At 45.5% G+C, this 27066-nt stretch overlaps 1 protein-coding gene across 1 annotated transcript in view; it reads left to right on the top strand.

Moving 5' to 3' along the window:
• LOC142590325 (neuroguidin) overlaps window positions 1-26487 on the top strand; it is a 65961-nt gene extending 39474 nt beyond the window's left edge. The window contains exons 9-13 of the mRNA XM_075702367.1: window positions 5796-5844; window positions 9200-9289; window positions 22554-22586; window positions 24377-24404; window positions 26237-26487. Of these exons, the coding sequence (XP_075558482.1) occupies window positions 5796-5844; window positions 9200-9289; window positions 22554-22586; window positions 24377-24404; window positions 26237-26259 (223 nt within the window). The 3' untranslated portion in view covers window positions 26260-26487. The remainder of the gene's footprint in view (window positions 1-5795; window positions 5845-9199; window positions 9290-22553; window positions 22587-24376; window positions 24405-26236) is intronic.
• Window positions 26488-27066: the final 579 nt, after the last annotated feature.

Below are 27066 nucleotides of genomic sequence, written 5' to 3'. Positions count from 1 at the left end.
CGGTGATCTCCTCTTGGAGCTCCGCAACCTGAAGCAATATGAAAACCTACCCCATCTAGTATCATTTGGCGACGCCAAAGTGACAGTAACTCCGCATCGTACTATGAATACCACCCGTGGCGTAGTCTCCGATGATGATCTCTTGGAGCCGACTGAGGCTGAGCTCTTGGAGGGCTTCAGTGGGCAGAACGTCATCAACGTTAAGCAAATTAAGATGAGGCGTGACAACAAGGAAATACAGACCAAACACCTGATACTTACTTTTAGAACAAGTGTTCTGCCCGAGTCCATTGAGGCCGGGTATATCAAGCTCCGTGTTCGGCCATCCATCCCTAATCCCCTGCGTTGCTTGAAATGCCAGCGTTTCGGTCACAGTTCACAGAGCTGCCGAGGCCGTCAAACCTGCGCGAAATGCAGTGCTCATGAGCACACTTCTGAATCTTGTGAAAACTCTCTCCACTGCGTAAACTGTGAAAGCGAGCACGCTGCATACTCGCGGTCGTGCCCATCTTGGAAGAAAGAAAAGGAAATAGTTACAATTAAAGTAAAAGAAAACGTAGGTTTCAAAGAGGCACGCAGGCAGGTATCTTTCCTGCCAAAGCACACCTTTGCCAATGTGGCGCGTCAGGGGGCAGCGCCACAACGGTCTCCGGCGGCTGTCCGACCCACACCCAGTGAGGCGGCAGTGATGCCATCCGCCCCCTCGGTGGCTGCAGCTAACGCTGCTACACCAACACAGTAGACGGGGTCATCGACCCCGAAGGTGGGCGCAGCCGAGGCTGCCCCAACCTCCCCGGCCCCTTCCAGCGCTGGCAACAGCCGGCGCAGCCAAATCCCTCAGGGAGCCCCATCGACCTCCGGGCTGATGGGCGCAGGGGTCTTGCCTTCCAAGGCAGGACCCTCACAGAAAACTTCTCGCTCGCAAGAGCATGTGTCCGGCACCTCACAAGAGGCAGTGGACACTACACCTGTCCTCACGGCGCACCAAGCGCCTAAGGAGCGGCGAGGCTCCCTCGAACGCTCCAGAAAGGGCAAAACCCCGATTACAGGGCCTCGAAAGAGCTCTGTAATCTAATCTCTGAAATCTCTAATAAATACTTCTGTTTCTGTACACACAGCACCTATTGACTTCCAATATGGATACACAAATAATTCAATGGAATGTCAGAGGTCTTCTTAAAAACTTTGATGATGTGCAGGAACTCATCCACAAACACAATCCAAAAGTGCTGTGTTTACAGGAAACACTTAAAACCAATATACACAAACTTTCTTCGACAGTATGTTACTTTTCACAAAGATCGCTATGATGCAATCGCATCATCGGGCGGTGTTGCAATTGTAATTCAAAAAAACATAGCGTGTCAACGTTTACAGCTATGAACGGCCCTTGAAGCAGTGGCGGTTCGAGTTGTTCTGCTAAACAAACTTATCACTATTTGCTCGCTTTATATACCTCCACATTACAAACTAAGCAAACCTGAATTTCAGTCCTTTATAGATGAATTGCCAGAACCCTATGTTGTTCTTGGCGATTTCAATGCACACAACTACCTGTGGGGCGACCCTCGTATAAGGCACAAGGTCCTCTCGTTGAACAGTTCCTTTTTTCTTCCGGTGCGTGTCTGCTGAATAAGAAGGCACCCACATATTATTCTCTCGCAAAAAGAACATTTTCTTCAATTGATCTCAGCCTAGTTTCCCTGTGTATACTGCCTGAACTCGAATGGGAAGTTATCAGCAATCTTTACGGAAGTGACCACTTTCCCATACTGCTAAGAAAACCTAAAGAAAACGAATATCCACCACAGGCTCCTAGGTGGAAGATTGATACAGCTGACTGGGAGAAATTCCGAGTTCTCACCAGTATCTCATGGGCTGACATGTCTTCGTTAGAAATTGATGCTGCTGTGGAGTATTTTACAGCCTTCATAATAGATGCCGCATCTAAATGCAAATCGGAAGTAAATGGCTTGGCTTGTAAACGGCGTGTCCCGTGGTGGAACGATGAATGTAGGATCACTAGAAAGAAACAGAACAAAGCGTGGGGGTTGCTACGCGCCTCTCCCACTGCGGAGAATCTTGTTAACTTTAAGAAAGTAAAGTCTCAAGGCAGGAGAACCCACCTACAGGCCAGAAGAGAGATTTGGCAAAAGTTTTTATCCGGCATCAACTCGTTTACAGATGAGGCCAAAGTCTGGAACAGGGTAAATAGAATTAGAGGGCGGCAAACATATTCACTCCCTTTGGTAAACACAAAGGCGATACGCTGCAAGATCAGGCAGACTCTCTTGAGGAGCACTTTGAGAGGGTTTCAAGTTCCGCCAATTATTCAAAAGCCTTTCTCAAATATAAAGAAATAAAAGAATGTAAGCCACTCACAAGAAAGTGTTGGCAGAACGAACCGTTCAACTGCCCTTTTGGTATTGCAGAGTTGAGAGCTGCCTTGAGCGCATGCAAGAGCTCTGCACCGGGAGCGGATAGAATCATGTATGAAATGCTCAAAAACTTACCAAATGACACGCAGGTTACACTACTTACACCTATCAACACTATCTGCGATGAAGGGTACCTTCCAACGGCATGGAAAGAAGCCATTGTGGTCCCTGTTTTGAAACCAGGCAAAGACCCTTCCTCAGTGGCAAGTTACCGCCCAATAGCACTCACAAGTTGCATTTGTAAGGTATTTGAAAAAATGATAAATCGGCGACTCATCCATTTCCTTGAACAGGACAAAATGTTTGATCCCTATCAGTGTGGCTTCCGAGAAGGGCGCTCCACAACTGACCATCTTGTACACATTGAAGGACATATATGTCACGCGTTTGTACACAAACAGTTTTTCTTATCGATATTCCTCGATATGGAGAAGGCGTACGATACAACATGGCGCTACAAAATCTTGAGAGATTTGTCAGAAATGGGCGTTCATGGCAATATGCTAAACCTAATAAAAAGCTACTTATCCAATCGTACCTTCCGGGTAAAAGTACAGTACCTTCAGTACCTACAGTACCTACAGCACAGCACCTTCCGGGCACGGTGCTGTCACGTCCTTTTACACAAGAAACTGGTGTACCCCAGGGAGGCGTGCTCAGTTGCACACTCTTTATTGTTAAGATGACACTTACCACCGGCCATTTTTTATTCCGTCTATGTGGACGACATTCAAATAGGTTTCAAATCCTGTAACCTTGCAGTGTGCGAGAGACAGGTACAGCATGGTTTGAACAAGGTGTCAGGGTGGGCAGAGAAAAATGGGTTTAAAATCAATCCTTCCAAGAGTTCTTGTGTTCTCTTTACAAGAAAGAGAGGCCTGGTTCCGGATCCTTGCTTAGAACTGTGTGGACAACAGGTACCTGTAAACAAAGAGCACAAATTTCTAGGTGTTGTACTGGACAATAGACTCGCATTCGTCTCACACATTAAACATCTTAAAGAAAAATGTCTGAAAACAATGAACCTAATGAAACTTCTATCGCAGACTACGTGGGGTAGTGACAGGAAGTGCTTAATGAACCTCTATAAGAGCCTGATTCGGTCACGATTAGAATATGGTGCCATGATCTATCATTCTGGCGCCCCGAGCGCGCTAAAGATGCTAGACCCTGTTCACCATCTAGGTATCCGTTTAGCCACGGGCGCTTTCAGGACAAGTCCCATAGAAAGTTTATATGCAGAATCGAATGAGTGGTCACTTCATCTGCAGAGAACATACATCAGCCAAACATATTTTCTGAAAGTCTACTCTAATCCTCAACATCCGTGTTTTAATACCGTTAACAATATGACATATGCTACCCTCTTTCGCAATCGTCCCTCCGTAAGACGGCCTTTCTCGCTGCGTGTGAGGGAGCTTAGTGAAATGCATGTTCCACTCCTCGAGCTTCGCCTAATGCATCCAGCCAAGCTGCTACCTCCTTGGGAATGGCAGCTGATACAATGCGATACATCTTTCACTCAAGTTACAAAGCACACTCCAGAGATTGAAATCCAAATGCATTTCCGGGAATTCCAGTACAAACACTCCTGCACGGAGTTCTACACAGACGCATCGAAGTCACGCGACGGGGTGTCCTATGCAGCCATCGGTCCATCCTTCTCGGATTCCGATGTACTGCATCCAGAAACTAGTATCTTTACGGCTGAGGCCTACGCGCTGTTTCGGCTGTAAAGCATATAAAGAAATCAAAACTCCAGAAATCAGTTATTTATACGGACTCCCTTAGTGTTGTGACGGCCTTGATGTCATTCGTAAACCACAAAAATCCGGTAATTAATGAACTCTATTCTGTCCTGTGTAAAGTATATATATCTAATCAACATGTGATTATATGCTGGGTGCCTGGACATAGGGGCATCGAGGGTAACGTTCTAGTAAACCAGATGGCCACATCAATTTCATTGCATGCAGTTAATCCTACTGCTTCGCTCCCTGTCACAGACCTGAAGCTTTTCTTAAAAAGGAAACTGCAAAACTACTGGCAATGCTTGTGGGACCTGGAAACAAATAATAAGCTGCATATAATAAAGCCACAATTAGGTTTCTGGCCTCCTGTAACAAAATCACGCTGGACAGATGTCTTATTCTGTCGTCTAAGAATAGGACACACATCTGGCACACATAACTTTTGACTCACCGGAAACGAGCCTCCAACCTGTGGCAGATGTGGGGAGAGGCTGACCGTCCTCCACGTCCTTCTGGAGTGTCGGGAAGCCGAATCTGAACGAAAAAAACATTTTCCCTTAGCATACCGGCAGCACATCCCCCTTCATCCTGTTATGTTACTCGGTGCAGAACCGCTCTTTGATACCAACGCTGTTCTAGGTTTCCTAAAAGAAGTTGTGCTACATGGTATTAGCCCCATTAGTTCGTAGCGCCTCCTCTCTTCAGAGGATGCCGCTGTGACAATTATTTTGAATAGCACACACCTCAAGGCCCTTGTATTTCAAGGGCTCTGGCGAGGCAGTAGTGCTCTAAGCAACTTAGCATCTCGCATATTTTATATATTTTATATAATACATCATTCTTTCTTAATGCATTTTAATGATCATAGTACACATCATTAATCATTGCCATAATTTTATTACGTGTACATTTTATGCAATTTACACGAACTGTTTTAGGCCTCTTTACAGCCACGTCACATTAAATTCACGGAACCCATCAGACCACGACATATTCATTACCACTATCATGCCGCTCTTTGGCCATACCTGGCCCTTGCGCCATTAAACCTTAAACATCATCATCATCACCATCAAAATTCAAACTGATTCTACATGTTGAAATCGGCGATTTAAAGGATCAATCACCAGTGATCGATCTGAATAAGCATGATAACGAAGGAGTTAAAGAACCCCATGTGGTTAAATTTAATCTGAAGTCCCCCGCTACAGCAGGCCTCATAATCATATGGTAAATTTGGCAAGTAAACCCCCAGAAAGAAGAAAAAAAGGAAGGGGTAATGTTTTGTTGTTTCTTTAGTTTTGGTTACAAATTGCAGCATTTTCATGTGCACGACATTTAGAGCACGCCTCGCAAAAAAAAAAAAGGAACTTTAGCTTAGAGCCTGTAAATAAGAGCTTTCCTAGCTGCCAAGTGACAAAAAGTTAAGTGCAGAAACACTGCGCCAGCTCATAAAAAGTGCTGTGAATAGTGCATTTGTTTAATAATTCTAATAGTATGGGGATATATACGCACACATTGAACATTTTGGAATTCTGTGACTTTGTCAGTTCATATATATTGTTGAATACCATCTGACATTTGGTTCCACGTTTGTTATTTTTAGGTATGAAGAAGACAACATGTTAAGACTTACATTGACCAAGAAGGAAAGGGTGAGTAGCTTGAACCTTTATTACCATTAAGTTTAAATTTCATTGATGTTTGTGAAAGTGATATCAAAGACTATTTTATGCTTTATCTATTGTAAAAATTTGAATCCATATTTCCTATATTGTGTTACGGTTTTGCATTATTTAAGTGCATGTTTCTTGGAAAAATGTGGGTTGAAACTGCCTCTTTGCATTTCTTGTGCTTCCGATGAAGTAACAATACAACCCAATTGGGATGAAGTGCTGGTGATACATACATACATACATACATACATACATACATACATACATACATACATACATACATACATACATACATACATACATACATACATACATACATACATACATACATACATACATACATACATACATACATACCGTGTTTATTAAAATCTAGGCCGATAGTTTCTTTTTTAACATAATCATATACGAAACTCTAGTGTCTGCTTAGATTCAAGGATTTTTAAAAATGGGCCAGTTTGTAATTGTAAATGATAAATATGGTGCATAGCTAGCGTCATCTAGAAAAGTCAGTATCGCAGCCACTAATAGCCGCGCCAGTAGCCAACTGAAGTACATGAGCGACTTCACCATTGTGACCTGTGTCCTATCGGTATGGTGGCCAAGTATCGGCGTGCGGCGTGGCGTTATCGTAATGACACCAAACAGGCGATGCCACAAACGAAAAGTTGTGCTAGCCGCATACGCACCATCAAACGTTCAAGCCTGACGGGACTTCAGCATCGATGAGAAAAACCATCCATCATTAGAGGGGGCAACAGGAGACGCCTGTTGCATGTGCCGCTTTGAGATGATAGCAATAAGGAAGATAAGCACGCGATGACAGAGAGGAGCTGTTCACCGAGATTGTGCCACCTTTCGACGCGTACGAACCATGCTGCACTGTCTGCACATGCGTGGGTGCGCAGACGCGAGCTTGCATGCGTCAGCAAGCGTATGAGGCTAGCAGCGATAATGACGTAGAGTGAGCTCGGCATGCTCATATTAAATAAATACTGTTTTCATTTTGTGAATGCTGTCCTCACTTTTTTGTTCGGCTTACATTCAAGATAAGTTTTTCAAAACATTTTTCTGGCTTCGGATATTTGGGGGTCGGCTTAGAATTGGGGCCAGCCTAGATTCAAGTACGTACATACATATATACGTACATACATACGTACATACGTACATACATACATATGTACATACATACATACATACATACATACATACACACACACATATGTGTGTGTGTGTGTGTTTATACAGTCAAACCTTGTTCAAGCCTTGTTATACAGTCAAACCTGCAATTACAACGAAGTTGTACTTGCAGCTAAAAACTTTGTCATATCTCGAATTTCATCAATTCAAGGTTTTAAAGTTTCAGCAGTAAAAACAACTATTCCCAGAGCATTCCAGTGGATAGTACCTTCTCTGTAAACACTTCTAAACAAATCAGAAAGTCAGGCCGCAATATCATGGTTATGAGTGCCACTGCGTGCAGTGCAGGTCGCACTGAGAGCAATCCATTGACGTGGCTCACGGTGTCTGAAATTTGTGTGTTGTGTCACGTGGCACTGTAAATCCTGGGCACCATGGTTACTGTAGTCATGGCTGACTGCGCCTAGTACCCACAGCTGTGGTCAGATGATGCTCCCAAATTCAAAATAAGTGTAAAAGGAAACAAGTATTCGTCCCAAGCAACTACTAAAAAAGTCGCGGTTTTGCCAGAAAGGCTGAGTCTTGATGGTGATAGTAAAGAGACAACTACACAAAGTAACGTTTGCAGTTTTATTGGTGTCGCGTGCTCAGGCAAACACATGAACAAATCTTGCTTGATAACCACGAACTTGCTGTCACAACGTGAACGAATTCTTCACACTGTGTTTCGGACACTTGAGATTACGGGACCATCAACAGTAGACACATGTTCGACAGGGAAAATGTTGACGGTAGTGAGTTTCGTATGACGCCATGTTTAGAAGCAGAGTGTCTTACCCACTGGGCTGAACCAATGCTTTCTAGATAGCATACCTGTGCACTCTGCTTTGTGACATCATGCTACTTGGACTGAAACTTCCATCGCCAAGCTTGGCGTGGTGAAAGCAGCTTACTCGGGAGTGTCTCCATTAGATTACATGGCAATCAGGCAAGGTAGCATGACATCACAGATCAAAGTGCACCGGCTTTGTGCCATCTAAGATATAGTGGCCAAGCGTCTCAACATGCTTGCTTGCCCCTGAGGAGTTCATAACTGGAAAGACCACTCAGCAGCGTTCACCTGGACATTAATGCTTTTGCATTCACAACTCATAAGAAGTGCTTAGGTGTTGTCAAATTTTTTCGCTTTAGAGACATGGTTCAATTGTAAAATTGAACCTGACCAGTAGCAAGGTCATGTCTGCATTGTGGATATTCTAAGGCTAGCAACACTTTCTCACACAAGAAAATGAAAAACAGAAAGAAGACAAAAAGAGGGAGAACCAAAGTGAGGACTACTGCGCACTGCGAATGTCACCACCTTTTGATTTTGAAGAATTCTACCTCCTTGTCAATCACTGTCACACATGCCTGGACGACATACTTTTCTTTGTTTTTACTAATATGGGGGGGGGGGCACTTTCTTACATTCTTAATGTTGATGTGCGCATGTGCGGTAAAAAAAGGGTAAGGAGTCTGCAGGAGTGTTTGCACAACACGTGTAGCTTGAGCCTGGGAGCTTTCTTTTTTTTGCACTCTATGCATGTGTGTTATTTCTGGCGTTTTGTTTATTTCTTCAAGTATTGCTGTGTGTTCATTTGGTTTCTGTCATTTGTCTGGTCGTGCTGTTGGTAACAATTAATCCTCACCAACTTGCTCGACTTTCAGTTTTTATATTCTGCTCAGGATATTCCAAATCTAATAAATATTCACTAAGTGCACTCATATTCTAGTGAAATGTTTGTTATTCACAAATCTTAATTCATTATCTGCTAAAACGTCTGCTGTTTGCTAAAAGGCAATTTTGCACGGGAAGAAGGCTAGTCTTCTAGTTTGGTGGAATATCCACCAAGATGGCAACACTGCCCGTCTTCCCTGAAACTAGTGGCAGAGCACTTTGGTTGCAGACAGCAGCTGCAGTATTTTTATTGGTGACAACTGAAGGTGCCAGAGATTGTGCATAAGGTTTTTACTTGAATTTGTGCTGTCCCCGCAATGCATCAGTTGGCCTGCATGAGGGTTACTGTCAAAATGTCAAAACTTTCTCAGTAAGAATGTCACAGTTCGTTTAGAGGATTGCAAGATTTTTAAAATGTTCAATTTGCCCTTTTTGTTATGTGTAGCATTGCCCTGCAGCACCTTGTTAATCTTGCAGAACCTGGGAAAGCAGTTGGGAACCATGTCAAGCCTGAGGGACCTGACCCGCTTTGGGGATTTCTCAGCTTTGGATGCCAATGATGCAGATGTAAGGTTTTGTATTAAGTTGCTTTGTTATCATGGTGCAGTGGTATCTGCACTGTCTAACTGCATTCAGGCCTAGTTAACATGAAATTAAGTTAGAATCACCAATCACATCACTTTGTATGGATATTTTATAATATATATCTTGACATTGAGAATGCATGTTCCATTCTAAATGGTAATATTTGCTCTCTCTGCTGAAAACTGTAGGGCTTAATGTGTGTCCTTCTAAGCATGCACTTGAAACTTTAACGGTTTGCTCAAAAAAGGAACCTCTCTGCAGGCAAATTTATTGCACTGAACCTAAATAGTATTGAGTAGGTTGTGCAGCTATACAGTTGAGCTTTGATATAACAAACAGAGATGGATATAACAACTCGATTCTGAATTTTCCCACTGAAATCAAATGTGTAATGAGAATATGCTTGTTATGAATATTGGATATAATGAAGATACGCTTGTGTCAGATGTAACATTGTAATACTGAGATTCAACTATGTATATCAAAAATTTAAGATTTAATTCTAAGTGGCCCCTGTTACTGAAGCTGTGTTCAATCTGAGATTGGATATTCAAAGTTTTTTTTTTTTTTGTCATTCATTAAGGTCAAATGATGCTGGATAGCTATGGTTAAACACTATGTTTAGGGTGAAACAACTATGAGGAGTGGGTGTATAGTGGACACTTATACGATCTGTGAAGCTGAATCAGCTAGAAATACCTGGCCATTCCTGCAACCTCTGTTCCAAATGATTGTCTGTATGCTCCTGTGCCAGTGGTGCTGATTACTGAGCAAGGCATGTAGAACACTCAATTGTTTACATGATAACTTGCACTGATATGTTTAATGGTGCCTTGTTTTCCACTGCCTCCACATTTAAGTATTAGATCTGTTTATGTAAAATAAGATTTGGTTTCTTTGGTGGGTTTCCCCACGTTGGCATCACTTAAGTGCATCGTTGAACAACCAGAAAAACGTCAGCTTCGAAGCGTTGCCACTCTTGTACTGAGGTAGGCAGAGCTATAAGGTTGCTCTTATTGGATTTCTTTAACCATACAGAAGTCATTGATGTCCTGTTCAGTGAAAGCTGAGGAACTGATCTTTATTGCAAATTTTTCTGTGAATATAATTAGAAACTCATAAAATTAGAGCCAGATGAAAAACAAATAGGCCTCATATTTAAATAAGTACATAAAGTTACATGTAAAGTCGGTCCTGAATATATCAAACCCAGATATATATATAATTATTAGCTATATCAAACAGTCATCCCCTTCGAAATCCTATACAAAATTATAGTGCTGTGCAGTCAATAACCAATTTTTCAGATTTTCTAGGGGTTGCAATAACATCCAAGAAATTGAGTGGAAATCTGGAAAATATTAATGGGTGCCTTTTACTGCCCTCAAGGGCCCAGATCACTACAGGCCCATTCGAAATAGCTCTAAAGGCCTGCCAGTGCACTTATTAGGCGTATTGGTCCTCATACTGTGACAAAAGACAGAAGCTGCACATGTGTGTAACTAAGGGATACATACTGTGTCCCGTGACAGTGGACCCTTTCCACTCTTGTTATGTTTCACTGCAGTACACTGCCTGTGCTTGACGCTAAAAACTGCTGCATTGCAGCAAAGTTCACTTTTGGGAACTGGCATTATTCAATGCTTGACTTTGCCATGCTTTCCCTGCTTCTAAGTCATTGGCAAGGAGGACAAAGGTGGAGCCAGCGCCATTACTGACAGTGGTGAATGCTCTCAACGAAGAGCACGGCACCAAACAGGGGCCGTATTCTGTAGCGGTTCCTTTTGGAACCGGTTCCTTTTGGCTGTTGCCATTGGTCGGCGCTTCGTTGTCGTCATCTCTGGTGGGCGGGACGACAAATTTTGATGACGTCACACAGGTTGCCAATCATCTGGAAAGGAACCGGTTCCCTGCTAGGAGAGGAACTACGGAGAAGTGGTTCGCTCGAGGGTCGCGCGGTGGCGAGATGATGTCGAGGGTTGCTGGGGCAACCGTGGCTGCCAGCTAGTCTCGCGCCAGCTGACGAGCCGGCACCTAGATGAGACGAGACGGAGACGGCAATGGCGGCTCCTTTGGTTGTGCTGCTGGCGAGCGCCGAAAGTGAACGACGCGACGAGAGGCAACGACGCGACGCGTTCGGCATGGCCGAAGAAGAGTTTCGAAGGCATTTTAGGCTCTCCAAAGACATAGTGCGACGTCTTTGCGATGAGCTGGAAGGACATCTCGGACCTCAAAGATTTCGTGGTGTCGACACTACGATGAAAGTGCTGTGCGCGCGGCAGTTTTTTGCCACCGGGAGTTTTCCAGTGCGTCGGGAATGAACAAGCGATTGCACTGTCGCAGCCTTCGGTCAGCCGGATCATTACAGCCGTCGCTAAGGCCATTATGGTTCTGGGCAAAGAAAAAAGGATGGGTTAGATTCCCATCCACGGCGCAACAGAAAGCCACCGTCAGCTGCTGGCCCAACACACACGACGCTTTTGCTAGGTAGGGGTGCTCCTCGACAAATGAAATGAGTATTTCGCACTGCCTCGCTGAAACATGAAGACCCAGCTGCCTGTTTTTGTGCTACGAGATCGTTTCGGTTTCGGCGCGCGAACAAGTCCAAAACGTAAACAAAGCGAGGCAAGTTGTTTGCATAACGTATGGCACACCACCTAGCGACTAAATAAGAAAACAACACATAAAATTACAACTCCCAGTAGCCGTCTGCGCCGCAAGCTCACATTTATTACTAAAAATTAGATTTGCAAGTGTTCTATACAAACCAATGTTTTTTATCAAACCAGCAACATCCTTCAATTGCTATACCGTCCCCCAAATACAAACAAAAATGATGACGTGATCTTCCGGCAGACCACCGCTCGTTGATTGGTTCCCCTCACGCCGCCCTGTTCCACTCTTTCTCCAAGTTACGTAATCCTGACGTAACAGCCAAAAGGAACCAGTTCCAAAAGGAACCGCTACAGAATACGGCCCCAGCAGAAAAGTTGGCAGCGAATGTTGAAGCAGCTAGGCCTAGCATTGCCGTGGTGCCCATGGCTGCCAGCGGCTCAGCATGCAAGTGCACTGGTTCGAGGCTTTGAGATTATCAAAATGGCCGTGGTAGCAACTTAGATTAATGTTTTTTCAAACCTGTGGTCATGGCAAAATGTCTGGAAAATTGTACAGCGAAGGCTTTCAATGTCCAAAATTTCAGACGTCCTTATACATTGGCTCAGTAGGGTAGGTGATAGCACCATAAAGGCATCCAAATTGTGATGGCACCATAAAGGCATCCAAATTATTGGACATGTACGAAAAATGTCATTCACTGTGGTATGCATGTATTGTACTACCGTTCACTTCCACATTTAATATATTGAACACTGTGCTGCACCGTTCTTCTCCTAATGGGGATGCAATCACGTTTTGCACCATCTGAAATATTCACCGCCAACAAAACAGCTCTGTTTTGGCAGCTGCTGTCAAACAAAGCATTGAATCTGAAGGCCAGCATATGCCATAGAGGAAAAATGAGCAATTTGTGTTTCTCAGCTTTGCTTGCTTAAAATATGAATGGCTCGTGCATGCTGCAGCCATTGGTTATAGGCAAGAGAAGATCACCACGCTGCTTCAAGAACACGAAGGGCCTCCCGGTGCAATACACATTCCAATAGAAAGCGGGGATGACATTCAGTCTTCTCACTAAACGACTCTGGCCATGGGATGCCAAACTGGAGATGCCTGAGCACCGGCCGGATTGACTCACTGTCGGGGAATGACGATTAGCTGTTTAAATGACGTATCGTAATGGACATGCGGCTGGGCCCATTCACAGTGAATTCACAGTACAAGTGCGCTGATGGTGGCATGGCACATATCCATGCAGGCTCATTTACTTCTGCGCTGCATCCATTTGTACCTCATCTTGAAAAAAGATGTGTAACAACCACTTTGAGGCATACCATGGTCTTGCAGCATAGAGATGCTGGCCTTTAGGGTTAGCATTGCAATCCTGCAGAGTGAGCAGAGACCATCCTGCAGAGTGAGCGACTTTCAACATTGATGCCCAAGAAATTATTAAACTTTGTGCATTTGGCACAGCCTTAGAGAAACAAATGAGTAAATTCCCACTTTTCGCAGTCTCAGGAAACTGTCTGAAATAGATATTTGTATTTCAGATTGTTAATATATTGAACCGTTCGCGATCCCCTTTGAGTTCCATATATCCGGAATTGACTGTATCTACAGGTTTTCAGCGCCGTAAAATTGCAGAATAATTTAAAACATTTTTGGTGTCAGGCCCAACTTCTCTGTAGTTGTTGTATCGGAAATTTCATTAAATCAAGGTTTGAATGTACTGTGCACCATCACATGTCCCAGGTTGCCGACCAACTTGGAAAACTGGGAATTCTCAGGGATATCGAATAGGCTGGAAATACGCAGGGAAAACTCAGGGAATTTGTGCTTCTATCAGGGAAAATGAGCAGTAATTTTGTCGAAAGGGGACGAAAGTCGCTGTAATGCTCGCCAAAGTACAGAGAGGAATCGTAACGAAACCTTTTTGACGCCGTATCGTCCGCTGGAGGAGTTGCCAGTGTACCGTCAACGACCGACTCTCTGGACGCCTGATAATTCAGACGGCTTCGCGGCGCCACGACGTCCCCCATAGAGTCAGTGTATAAGAACGTCTGAAATTTCGGACTCGAGAACCCCGTCGCTGTCCGAGTTTTCACACTTCCTGCGGTGACCGCCGGTCCGAAACAGCATTAATCAAAGCCACCATTTCGATTACCTTGCCGCCTCGAATTGGCGCTCTCGCACGCAGATCTGCTGGCAGCCGTAGCCACCACCGCGGCAACGCCAGGCCTAGCTGCTTCGACGTTCGCTATTAAGCTTCTTGCCGTTCTGTGCCGTGTTTTTCATTGAAAGAATTCGCCGCTGTCAGCAACGGCACCCACTCCGCCTTTGTGGTCCTTGCGATTTGTTTCAAAGCTCGGAAAATACAGCGCGTTGCATAATGCCGGTTTCGGAAAGCTAGCTTCGCCTCAGTACAGGAATGTTAAGTGGTGAAGCATAACAAGTGTGGTAAGGGGCAATTGTCATTCGACACAGTATGTATTCCTTAATTATACACGCGTGCACCCGCCATCTCCTGTCACAGTAGGAGCACCAATATACCTAATTAGTGCACTGGTAGGCCTTCCGAGCTTTTTCGGATGTGCCTGTGGCGATTTGAGCCCCTAAAGGGCCCCTCACCAGGCCTGGCCATTTTGAGTCGACAAGTGCCGTGCATACTATGCGCGCTAACGATCGTGTCTGCTAACTATTACATCGCTACGCGCCGCAGAAAGCTGAAATTTCAAACTGAATGCCGTCTGCTTCTCCTCGTGGGTGCCATGCTCCCAGTCACAGAGCGGATGTAATCGCACAAGTATGCCTACGTACACCCGTGAGCAAAATTATACAGACCACGGGGTCCCTGAAAAAACTAAATTTCTATGCAATTAGCATGCATAAACTGAAACTGACGAATAAACTGGAATGTTCCCAATGCTAAGTTTGGACTGCAGTCCTTAGTTTCTTTCAATTTGCCTTTACAGGCTAAGGAAAAATATCGGCTTCATCGCGCAATCCCTGGTCCGTATACTTTTGCTCACGGGCATACATTGCACTGCTGTGACGTCGCTCATAGCGACACGTGACTTTGAGAATTATTTAAGGCAACATCCTTTATTGGTGTAATCTGTTGCTTCAATAGACGAATTAAAGTTTAGAGAAATAGTAAAACGCACAAACCGAATGTCTATGTGTTCTTGTTTTACTTCGCACGCTGCAAGAGAGATGTACTTCTGTTTGCATGTTCCCACGTCGTGCAGTCACGTGTGCAGACAACGAAAGTATGTCATTTTCTGCAATGTTTGAGCGTGCGATCATGCTCTATGATCTGCATGTGGCTTCCTCAGTATCTGTGTAGCACTGGCTTATACTGCTAGTCAGGTGTTCTCATGCGTAGCACGCAAAAAGGTGTGCTGCGCAAAACAAGACAAATGTAGCAGCTCGTGCGTGATGCCATGAGCAGAAGCCCACTGCGCAGCAAAAAAGCAAAAGGGGAAAAAAGGAAGGTGGTCCCATGATGTATGCGTCACGCAATCCTCAAGCTCCTGTATGGGGGAACGCAGGCAAAGAATTTCGCTTGCGGAGGCTAGAAGGGGCAAGTGGAAAGAGTGTCTCTCTTGGAAATTCTAAATGTGACCACCTCCAACATTTACTGCGCCTCCTAAAATCACAGGTTCGCGGCACTGAAATATTTCTATCCTGGTGCCGCGAACCTGTGATTTCTATCTTGGGGAGAGAAGAAGAAGCGGAGCAGTGCGGACGTTCGTCGCATGGGCTCCGTAGATTCCAACCCTCACGGACTATCTCGACCCATTGGGCCGCCAACTTTTGGGTTGGATCTGAGAGAGCTAACAAGCTGGATTACCCGGACGCCGATTTCAAAACGGTCGGACCATTTTTTGGCAAATTACCGGACTTTGGCGGGAAACGCTCGCCGCTAAGCCTACCGAGGCTTAGCATGACTACGGGCGTTTGCGGGCAACCAGGCCCGCTCAGCGACAGTGATGCAGCCTGGACCCGACCCCGCCTCCACGAAATATCCGACTTTTCAGCCATCGACGAGTAGACTAGCCCAGAACTTGCTAGAAGCACAAGAGATGGACGACGACCACCTCGGCGCCTCCGACTCCGGGAATTCGGCGGACGGGGAGATAGATGACTCCGCCATGCAGGAGCAGCAAGACACTCACAAAGAAGACGAAGCAAATTGGGAATTGGTGATGACCAAACGCCAAAAGAATCGACAGAGGAAGAACGGATGGAACGCCGCCAGCGCCGGGAATTCCCCGGCCCCTCCGCCGACAGCTGGCGCGCCAGCTTCCGGCGCGCTGAAAAAAGACAGGAAAGGAGCGCAGTGGCAGCCTAGGCAGAGGCTGCCCCCACTCCCCAGAGACGATTTCAAGATTATTTTGCGACCGAAGAGACTCGTAGTCAAGTCGCTCCAGCAATTTCAAATGGTCCGGGCCGTAGCCACGGCATGCTGCAGCAAGTTCGAGGGAAGAGACCTGATCACGAGGCTCCGCACAGGATCCAACATAATAATCATTAGCATGATCGAGGGACGCTCATACGACGTAAATGCTTACGTGGCCGCATCGGAAAACACCCGCCGTGGCGTGAGACACGGAGTGGACCCTGGAGCGACACCGGAGGAACTGAAAGCCGACTTGTGGACGTGCACACAGGGTGTCACCATCCACAGTGCCCGAAGACTAGGCGAGACCAAGACGGCCGTCATCACCTTTGGTGGACCCATCACACCGAAACACGTCATCTACTGTGTAGCCGAGTACAAGTGCTACCCGTACCCGCCCACAAGACAAATCTGCTACGTTTGCTGCCAACAAGGTCACCGCTCCGACGTGTGCCCCACACCGGACACCAAGGCTTGCAAACAATGCGGGATGCAGAACCCACCAAAGGATAACCAGTGTACCCCGAGATGCCTGATCTGCAGAGGCAACCACGCTACCGGATCGAGGAAGTGCCAAGACCGACTAAAGAAAGCCAGGGACCTGCGAGGCAAGGCCAACGGCGGCAACAACGGCGGCGGACGCGAGAGCAGACGTCGCAGCCGGGACGACCACGGGAAGGAGCCGAGGTGGTTCAGCTCGGAGGGGGAGACTTCGCGGAGCCGTTCGAGATACCGGGCGTCGCGGAGCCGTTCACGGAGCCGGTCACGGTCCTTCCCGCCCCTCCCGCCCCTGGCCATTAAGGGAGGGAGCCAGCTGCAGCAGCAAAAGAAGGAGAGCGGCGGCGTCAAGGTGAGCTGGGGAGCCGGAAACCCGTGGTTTGCTCCGCACTCGGGTGGGGTAGCTAACAAAAAGAATGACACAAACAGCAACCGCGAACAGCCTAGACAGCAGGACACGGAGAAAATAGCACTGAGACGCGAATTAGAGCTATCACGCGCTAGGCAGAAAGAGCTAGAACGCCAAATAGCAGAGCTAACGAAGGCAGTGCGAGACCTTAGGTCGAACAGCCCTTTGCAGCCACAAACCGTACAAACCCAAGCCCTGTGGCAAGCAGGCAACGAGGATTTCGCCACGTTTAAAGTAGAGATTCAGCAAATGATGCAGCAGATGATGCAGCAACAGCAGCAACAAATGCAGCAAGTGCAATTACAAGTCACAGAGCTCCGGAGCAGCTTCTGCCAGCAGAAGTTTACCAAGAACATTAGAGAGAAGGCCTACCACCGCCCCGTACTGGCATCCCTCGCCGACACATCCGCAAACACCGAGGCTTAAACATGGCCAGTACAACTTTAAGCAAGCAAGAAACCTTAGATATATGGCAGTGGAACTGCAGAGGCTACCGTAAGAAGCAGGGCCTCCTCCAACAATACATTCACACACAACAAACACCGCCCGACATCATATCGCTTCAAGAGATGGGCACGACACCAACACTCGCAGGATATACGTGTTACGAGACTCAAGAGAAAGGAAGAACGGCAACCCTAGTCAGCAAGGCACTCATCGCCATAAGCCACGACAGGATAGCCGACACCAACGTAGAGCACGTGATTGTAGAAATTATACCAAAGAAGAAAAGAAAGAGGGGCAGTATATTTATTGTAAATGCATACAGCCCCCCCGAAACAGAGGAAGGCAAAATTCTACGAGCTTTTCCATGGCGCACGCAAACTAGCGAAAGACAGCACGCTAATCATCCTAGGAGACCTTAACGCCATAGACAAAACCTGGGGATACCAAACAGCAAACCCAAAAGGCAAAACACTAGCGGAGGCAGCAGAGAACACCGACTGCAACCTCCTCACAGACCCAGACACTCCAGCCAGAATCGGAAACAGCGTTAGTACCGACACCTGCCCTGACCTTACGTTCATACGAGGAGCGGAACAAGCAGTGTGGGAGAACCTGTTAGAGAACCTGGGTAGTAACCACTACATACTCAAGATGCAAGTAACTTCGGACAGGCTAAGGCGTCAGCTGGGATTGGCAAAAATTTCGGACTGGAGCACTTTTCGAGAGGCATGCGATAGGAATCTCGCCGAGAACGGGATCCAATCGATAGAAGAGTGGAGAAAAATGCTCATTGAAAAACAGCGCAAGTACACCAAAGAAATCGCGCGAACGACGCAGACGCCTGAGGTAGACGCCAGACTGCTCAAGCTGTGGGAAGCTAGACGCGGGCTCACCAAGAGGTGGAAGAAACAAAAATACAACAGGAAGCTAAAGATAAAGATCGCAGAAGTCACAGCGAAAGCAGAAGAGTACGCGGCGCAATTGGCAAGGAAAAATTGGCAGCAATTCAGCGACTCCCTCAACGGAACTTTGAACACAGCGAGGACGTGGCATATCCTCAAGGCTCTCATAGATCCGACCAAGACCAAGGCAGAAAACAACAAAACCATCTACCGGTTCATCCACCAGTTCGAGCGACCAGACTCGGAACTCCTGGAGAAGATACGCGTTAAATGCTTCGGGGACACAAACCCAGCAGCTTACGCAGAGCACTACCGAGGAAGAAAAAACGTCAACCTGGACAGACCCATCGCGCGAGAAGAGGTCTACGCAGCGATTCGAAACACAACCAGAAACACGGCCGCAGGTGCAGACAAGATCAATAACGCACTCACCGCAACCTCAGTGAAGAGATAGTCGCAGAATTAACCGACTTTCTCAACAAACACTGGGAAGCTGAGACCGTCCCCGAAGAGTGGAAGCATGCGGAGGTAGTGATGATTCCTAAACCGGGTAAGAAACTGCAAATTGAGAACCTCAGACCGATCTCGCTCACACTGTGCCTGGGAAAACTGTACGAACGAGTGGTGATGCTTAGACTACAACAGTACATGGAGGACAACGAACTGTATCCCCACAACATGTTTGGCTTCAGAGCAAAATTATCAACCCAATACGTACTGCTTCAAATCAAAGAAGAAGTACTCGGGAACGTCCCCAGGAGCGGGGAGAATATAATAATGGCATTGGATATCAATGGGGCTTTTGACAATGTAAGCCGTGAGGCTATCCTCACGGGCATGAACGACCTGAACTGCGGGAGGAGAGTCTACGGCTACGTCAAAGTCTTCCTTTCAAACAGAACGGCAATGATTGGCCTCGGAGAGCTCCGATCAGAGAAGTTCCTTATTCCAAACAAAGCGACGCCTCAAGAGTCGGTCATCTCCCCCACGCTTTTCAACATAGCCATGATTGGCTTGGCAAAACAGTTAAAAGAAATCGACGGCATACACCATGCCATGTACGCCGACGACATCACCATCTGGGTTAACACAGGCTCGCTCAGAGAGAAAGAAGAGAAGTTACAAGAGGCAGCCACCTGCATAGAGTACTACGTCAGAGCAAGAGGGCTAGCCTGCTCCACTGAGAAGTGCGAGCTCCTGAGAGTTTGGAGAGGAAAGCAAAACCGCACAGTCCCCACCAAGCGACGAGTTAAAGCTCAACGTCTGCCTCGAGGGGAAGCCGATACCAGAAAAGACGCTCATCAGAATTCTGGGGATGTGGATACAGTCAAACCAACGCTGCACCCACACCCTCGCCCTACTCAAGGCATCCACCCTACAAGTGGCCCGCATAATCATGCGCATCTCACACAGACGGCACGGCATGCGAGAGGAGGACACACTCAAGCTGGTCAGAAGCCTGGTCATCAGCCGAGTGGCATACAGCCTCCCATACTACAATCCCATCAAGAGTGAGGTACAACAGGCGGACGCGATTCTACGCAAAGCCTACAAAACCGCACTCCACCTTCCCCACAACACCTCAACCGAAAAGCTCCCAGCCTTAGGACTACACAACACCTTCGAGGAATTGAAAGAGGCGCAACTAGCCTCCCAACAGTGCAGACTACAGCAGACCCCATCTGGCAGGGAGCTCATGAAGAAACTAGGCTGTGCCGATCAACTTCAAGAGATACAAAGGACCGAAACAATTCTGGACGAGTATTGCAACACACTAAATGTAGCACCCATACCCCAGAACATGGATCCCAACCTACACAAAGCACGCAGAGAAGTGAGGGCTGAATACCTACAAAAGACACTAGCACTCCAAGAAACGACAGTATATGTGGACGCAGCCACATACGCCAGAGCAGCGGGGCAGAGCAACAGCAACGCGGTAGCAGTGGTGATTGATTCGAACCTACGCGAGATCACCAGCGCATCACTACAAGGCTGTACGATAGTCGAGGCTGAAGAAGCGGCCGTCGCTCTAGCGGCAGCGGAGGGATATCGGTCTAAACGGTCTCTAACAATCCTTACAGACTCACAAACGGCGTGCCGCAACTACTTACGCGGCAAAATAGGGCACGGAGCGCTTCACATACTCCACTCCGGAGACCACATAACGCAACGACAAACAAAAGAAGAACCAATTAGGCATACGATAGTATGGACGCCGGGACACACGGGAGTGGCAGGGAACCAAGAGGCGGACAGGATAGCTTGAGGGTACACTTATTACCGAGCATCCAATGTAGGCGACCTCCAGGGGACCGAACCTGTACCCCAAGACTATTTGGCGATACTAAATTACTACAAGGGCTGCAGAAAGCGGTATCCACCACCGCACAACTTCCTTAGCAGAGTGAACTCTGTCGCGTGGAGGCAGCTACAAACAGGCTCGTACCCGAACCTAAACGTACTCAGCAAAATTTATCCCACACAATACAATGACAAATGCCCCTGGTGCCACGAAACACCCACGCTGTATCACATAACGTGGGCATGCCAGAAGATAGACGTGGTACCCGTTATACGAAACCCGAGTGCGGAGCAGTGGGAGGGAGTGCTCTCCAGCGATCGCCAGGTCGACCAAGAAGGTCTGATTCGGCGAGCACAACTGGCAGCAGCATCCAGCGGAGCCCTGGACTAAGGGCAACCGACCGTTGTGCTAGAAGATGGACGAAGCCATCTGAAGACCGCAGAAGACCAGCGAACCTAGAGCTGATAAAGTTTTTCACTCACTCACACTCTATCTTGGCTATTAATGAACCAATGTGAAAAATTCTTGCATCAGAATGCTCCCTAGAGGGCACGTAACAACTTCCAGCATATTACCAAAATTTGCTATGTGGCCTGGTGAGGGGCTCTTTAAGGACAGTAAAAGGCATGCATTCATTTCTTTTAACTGCCCGATCTTTCGAACATTTTCGCAGCCCCTAGGGAGTTAGAAAAATGGACGTTGACTGTACAACTGACTAAGAGGATGCTTCAGATGGTCCGTGGGGCAAACACACGGCGGAAAGAGGACAAGAACAGAAATGACCTACGCATTTAGGAATGAACGGGAAAGAAAGTGTGCCGTGGCTTCTTTGAAGGAGCTTGAGCTCAAGAAACAAAGTGTTGGCTGATGCTGAGATGCCCCACTTTTCCGTTTTCTTTTTGAATAAAATAAACACTAGTCTTTACTGTTCAAATTGTATTAAGTTTTTTTTTTTTTTTACATGCTTACTAGAGAGTGGCAGCATCGGGCAACGTGGTGTCAACCCATCTTGACGTAAAACGAAGTTCTGTGTCACTCAGGGAATTTTGCAAATGCACTCAGGGAAAACCTGGAAAACTCAGGGAATTTGGAAATGTCAACTTGGTAGACACCCTGCGTCCATCTTGAAATAACAGTATTATCAGTCACAGCAGTCAAGACTGAACTTGTAATTTCTTGCTATTTGCTAGGTGTTAACCTTATTATTTTTCCTTGACTTCCAAACAAATTAAGTGTTAACTGCCTACCAGAATTAACTTGGCAGACGTTTACTGCAATGTTTTGTGTAATCAGAATAAAAGGTTGGCCTTCAGTGCTAGATTCTAAGAATGTGCGAGAAGTATTGTGGCAAAGTTCTCTTGAGAAGCTGATATGGTATCATTGAAGGAATGAAGGAAGAAAAACGAGGTGAAAAGCAGAGAGGTTAACCGGTTGGCTACTCTGCACAAGGGGATGGGGTAAGGGGCAGAAAAGATAAGAAAACGATAATATTTAAAACAAAAAAGGAATGCAGCAGTTTGCTCATTCTATAGTTAATACTTAATTATAATTAGCTAATACTATATTAGACTTCTTTATTTGTCCAAAATGTGATGGTATTCACGAACCACCATTTCTATAGGGTGTTGTTATGAGTTCAAACAGTTTGAAGTGGTATTATTCACTTACAGGACCTGCAACCACCAAAGAAAAAGACCAAGAAGGTAATTTTTTAGTTTCCCTTCATTTGGATAACAAAAGCATGGCTAGTGCCTTAAAAACATTACAGTGAATTACATTCTGATAACGGTGTGTGGATATTGAGAACTTGGAATGTGAATTGATTATATCTTTAAAGGGCCCTGAAATGCCTTTCTTTTTTATATAAACCTGAGTAACACCCTGGAATGAGTGGGACACCTTTAAAAAATATATATACAGTTAAACATCAACTTAATGAAGTCGTTGAGACATGAATGCTACTTTGCTAAATGGAAAACACTTAAAATATTTATGCAAATAACTTTATTTTATTCAAGAACAAAAACAAAAGAGATGGTATTTTTGCTTGCACACATACTTTGGTCACACTTATTGTAGACTGCGGGCCTGTTGATCGTGCTGTGTTCCGTCATGGGAACCAGCAAACCATATTAATCGTGTCCATCACCTCAACTGAAGCCAAGTGTATACAGTAGAACCTCGTTCATATGTTTTGTGAAAAACAAAAGATGAAAAACATACTATCCAGGAAAACATACGAGCCGCAGTCATTCAAAATGTCAGTTTCACCTGAAAGGCAAAGCATTGGTAAAGATGGCAAAGTATTTGACTATTGAAGAAGTATGACTCGTAGTTTTATGGACAGTGTAAATTACAGTAAACATCCACTTACTAACCAGGGTGGTGTGGTGCATTGGTGTAATGCGCATGAAGACACATGAACAGAGGGCTGTGGCTGTGGGCACTTGCAGTCGCAACAGTGGCAGGATGAGAAGCGCTGGGAGCTGAGGTGCGCGTGCGTGTCCCAAATCGAATGACCTGTGGTGTGCCTCACTTCAAAATTTCCACTATGCTGCATATACTAGGCGTTCTCTAGCCAGGTGTCTCCATAAATAAGCAGATCACTGACATCCAACACTGGGCGCGCATTGGTGCCACCAGCTGTAAACGGTGCACACTCGGACCGGATCTACTTGGAGGAGCATGACAGGGAAAGGTGTTGCATTTGTCAACGGCACTGTACCACATGCACGGTCAAACATAAGTGACGATGCTTATTGCGATAGGGTTGGCAGCGATAGCTGTGAATGCTGCATACGACAACCCAAGAGAAGATTTACTGGTACTGGATTAGGAAACTGAGTGTGCACCAGTATTTTCACATGACACGGGTAGGCAAGTACTCAGGGGAAGCTGCTGTAGCCCCTCAAACTTATAGCTGTGGCTCGCGGCTACTGTTCTCGATTGCACACGCCTCGCATCTTTTCTTGTTTACATGGAAATCGGCATCCAGAAAACTTATTATATGATCGCACTTTGCTGATGTACTGAACGTTGGTGCCAAAAGATGGTGTTTTCCAGGCACGTATCAATCAGTAAAGAAGTGTAGCTGTATTGGGTTATTTTTTGTGTTCTAGATCATGAATGTTGGCACCAAGAAATCGTGCTAAACGGGATAATATCAACGAGGTTCTACTGTACTCACATTTTCCTAATTTATTACCCATATTCCGCCCTAAATATTTAAGTGAGTTGTTGAGTTCTATCTGTTGCTTCAAGGTTTTTGACTATTAACGTGCTGGAGAATCAAAAGTACTTTGTTAAATCGAAAAGTTTTGAAAGTCAGATTTTGTTAAGTTGATTTTTGCTCTATTTCTGAAGAACTTCTGAAAAATGATCTAATGTTAAGAGAGAGAAAAAGGGTGCAGTGTCTTCCTACTCTCCCTCAACTCATAGTTCCTCTTATCTGTGATGGCACTAATAGAATTACTCTCATCCCTTTCTCTTGTAGGTATATAAGAAAAAATGGGGCAAGAAAGGTATGTGAAACAAAACTGCTGAACCTCCTTGCAGCAGTGCGACAGCTGTACCAATTGCACCCAAGGCCTACATTTATAATTGCTGTACTGAGTTGCACTAAACAATACAAAATCGTCTCTCATTTCCCCCCATGCATTAGTTTTATTAGAGAATGACAGTTACGGGACTAACCTTAATTTTATTTTATTGTTAATTTAGGTGCAAAACAAACAATCACCACATATAAAGAAATGGGGTGAATGCTAGCTGACAAATATGACAAGCATTTGTGAGCGCTTGTCCCATGTATTTTTGTTTGTGCAGAGATTGTTTTATTTTTGCTAATGTTAATGCAAAAGTGTGTGCAAGCTAACCTAACTGCAAATTGAAGGATTTCATTAGTTTCGTCTTCAGGATGTCGAGAGATGCTGGGGTCCACCTTGCCTCTATTTGGCTGCATTTACGTGCAAAAATGAATGACACTATGCTGCACTGTGATAACAAGCCCTTGAACCTATGATCATGTTTTGTTGAGGACTTATTAATAGCATGCATTCATACATATCCTGTAAGACACCAACCTGCATACAGCCAAGGGCACACAGTATTCTGCGAGGCCTGCTGGTGGGACGAGTTGACCAAACTACCATATTTACTTGCATAATGATCGCACTCGCGTAATGACCGCACCCCTAAATTTTGTTGTCAAAATTCGATTTTTTGCTTTCTTTCCCACGTAATGATTGCACCCCAAACTTGCCGCAGCGATAAGTCATGTGCAAAGTCTAGCTAATTATGATCGCGCTTACCATCTGTCAAATGCTACGCGAACGATTCTCTAACACATACCAAGCAGTCTGCACGCACCAAACCGAGTCTTAAGCATATGCCCCATTTCATTCCTTTCATCACCTTCTGCACTTCCTTGGCTTTAGTATTTCTAGGCTTTATAATGGTTGTGGCGAACAACAACAACGAAAAAAGTGCCCTTCAATTCCTCTCGTCTATATTCATGGGCATGCAACAAATCGCGAGCAGCAGCGATAGTAGCCACGTTTACACCGATACAGTAGAAGTGTACCTTATTCATGAGCCGACGTTTGTAACACAGCCAAGATATTCGCCCACCCTTAGCGGAAACGTGCTGTATTAGGATAGTAGTGATGACAAATGCCGCAGTTTTCGCAGCATGCCTGCCATGTGTTTCTGTCACTGGCAGCTAAGCACGCCCATCTCTGTTTCTGTCCCCTCAAAGTGGACATGGCTACGTTATTGCTGCAAACTTGCTGATATTATTCATTACTGATGCGGACGAAACTGTTTCAATGCACGTAATGTACTCGCAAGAAGAAAAAATCACATTCGGCGCATTTGGCTTACTCCGCCAGCCGCCATTTTTATTTTGGTGTCCTGCACTGTTGCAGTGGCAGCCGCCTGTTTGCTGACCTGTTGTCATCCCGCAGCAAATGCGGGGTGAAAAAAATATTTCTTTTCGCGGAAAAGTTAAGTTAAAAATTGTAGTGGTTGTATAATCCTTAGGTTACCATTTGTAATTCCTATTTTATAATTGAAGTTTCAGACTGGGACTGTTTAGGGGCACTTTAAGCTTCTCCATAATTGAAATTTCGTTGCACCAAAAATTACCCTCTTTTCCTGATATATTCTGCTGCAAATTCGAATTTTTCTGTTTCGAGAACCTGCTCCAGCTGCTCCATTCCTGGTTTAGTAAACATGAGTGCATTTTTTACGGATCAAATTCATCTTAATTTGTTGCGTATTTAATACACTTTAAAAGCGCATTTCACTTTAATAACTTATTGGGTTCTTACAGTGAGCAAACTTTTTCTTTCAGGATTTCGGAAAGGAAGACGCTGAGGCCATGAACATGTGCAGAACATTAAATCATCCTTTTGTGCACAGTGCCGATCTCATATTTTTCATTCACAGAAATAAATGCTATAAATTTGTGATACCACAAAATGTTGCTGCATGCAGTGCTTTTACTCTAATGCTGTTTGTAGTTTCAGAAATCCATGCATGACATTATCCAGAAAGTGTGGGGAGTACTGTTTCTTCCAGAAAATAAATTAGTTGATATCCACAGTTCTGGGTTTCTTTGCTATTCAAGACTACTTACATCAAATACTGTTTGCTTTAACTGTTTTAAGAAAAACCAGTACTAGTGCACGTTTGCTCTCAAAATGACAATCGCCTGTGTGATCCGAGTAGGAGCAACTGGTTTTCATCATGTGCTTCATGAGCCAATGTTAAGCCTAGCACAATGAGCCTGCCACTATTATAAAAGGGTACATCACAGCAGTTCTAGCATTCCAGAAAACAAATCAAGGGCACAATTAGAATTCAAGTGTGCAAAAGTTGGCAGAAGAAATTTCTAAAGCACTAAAATTTCCCTGGAGGGCCAGACCACTTCACAACAAGGGATGAAGGCACCAATGAGTGGTTGTATACCCTGGTCGCATGTGTTCATCTTGTGCAAGCCTGTGGTCGACAGATACCACTGCCATATTTCTGACATCTGCTAGGGCCTCCTACAGCAATGATGAGATTGTGATCACTTTTCTCTACAGGAAGGCCATACCACTTTACTAACTTGAAGATACATCTAAAAGGGTTATGCTGGATGGCTGTTGAAGATCACAACACACTTTTGTATGGTCACTA

Source organism: Dermacentor variabilis, chromosome 1 (assembly GCF_050947875.1).
Source record: "Dermacentor variabilis isolate Ectoservices chromosome 1, ASM5094787v1, whole genome shotgun sequence".
Lineage (NCBI taxonomy): Eukaryota > Metazoa > Arthropoda > Arachnida > Ixodida > Ixodidae > Dermacentor > Dermacentor variabilis.
Note: the sequence above shows the minus strand (reverse complement) of the source record. Positions and strands in the feature narration are given on the sequence as shown.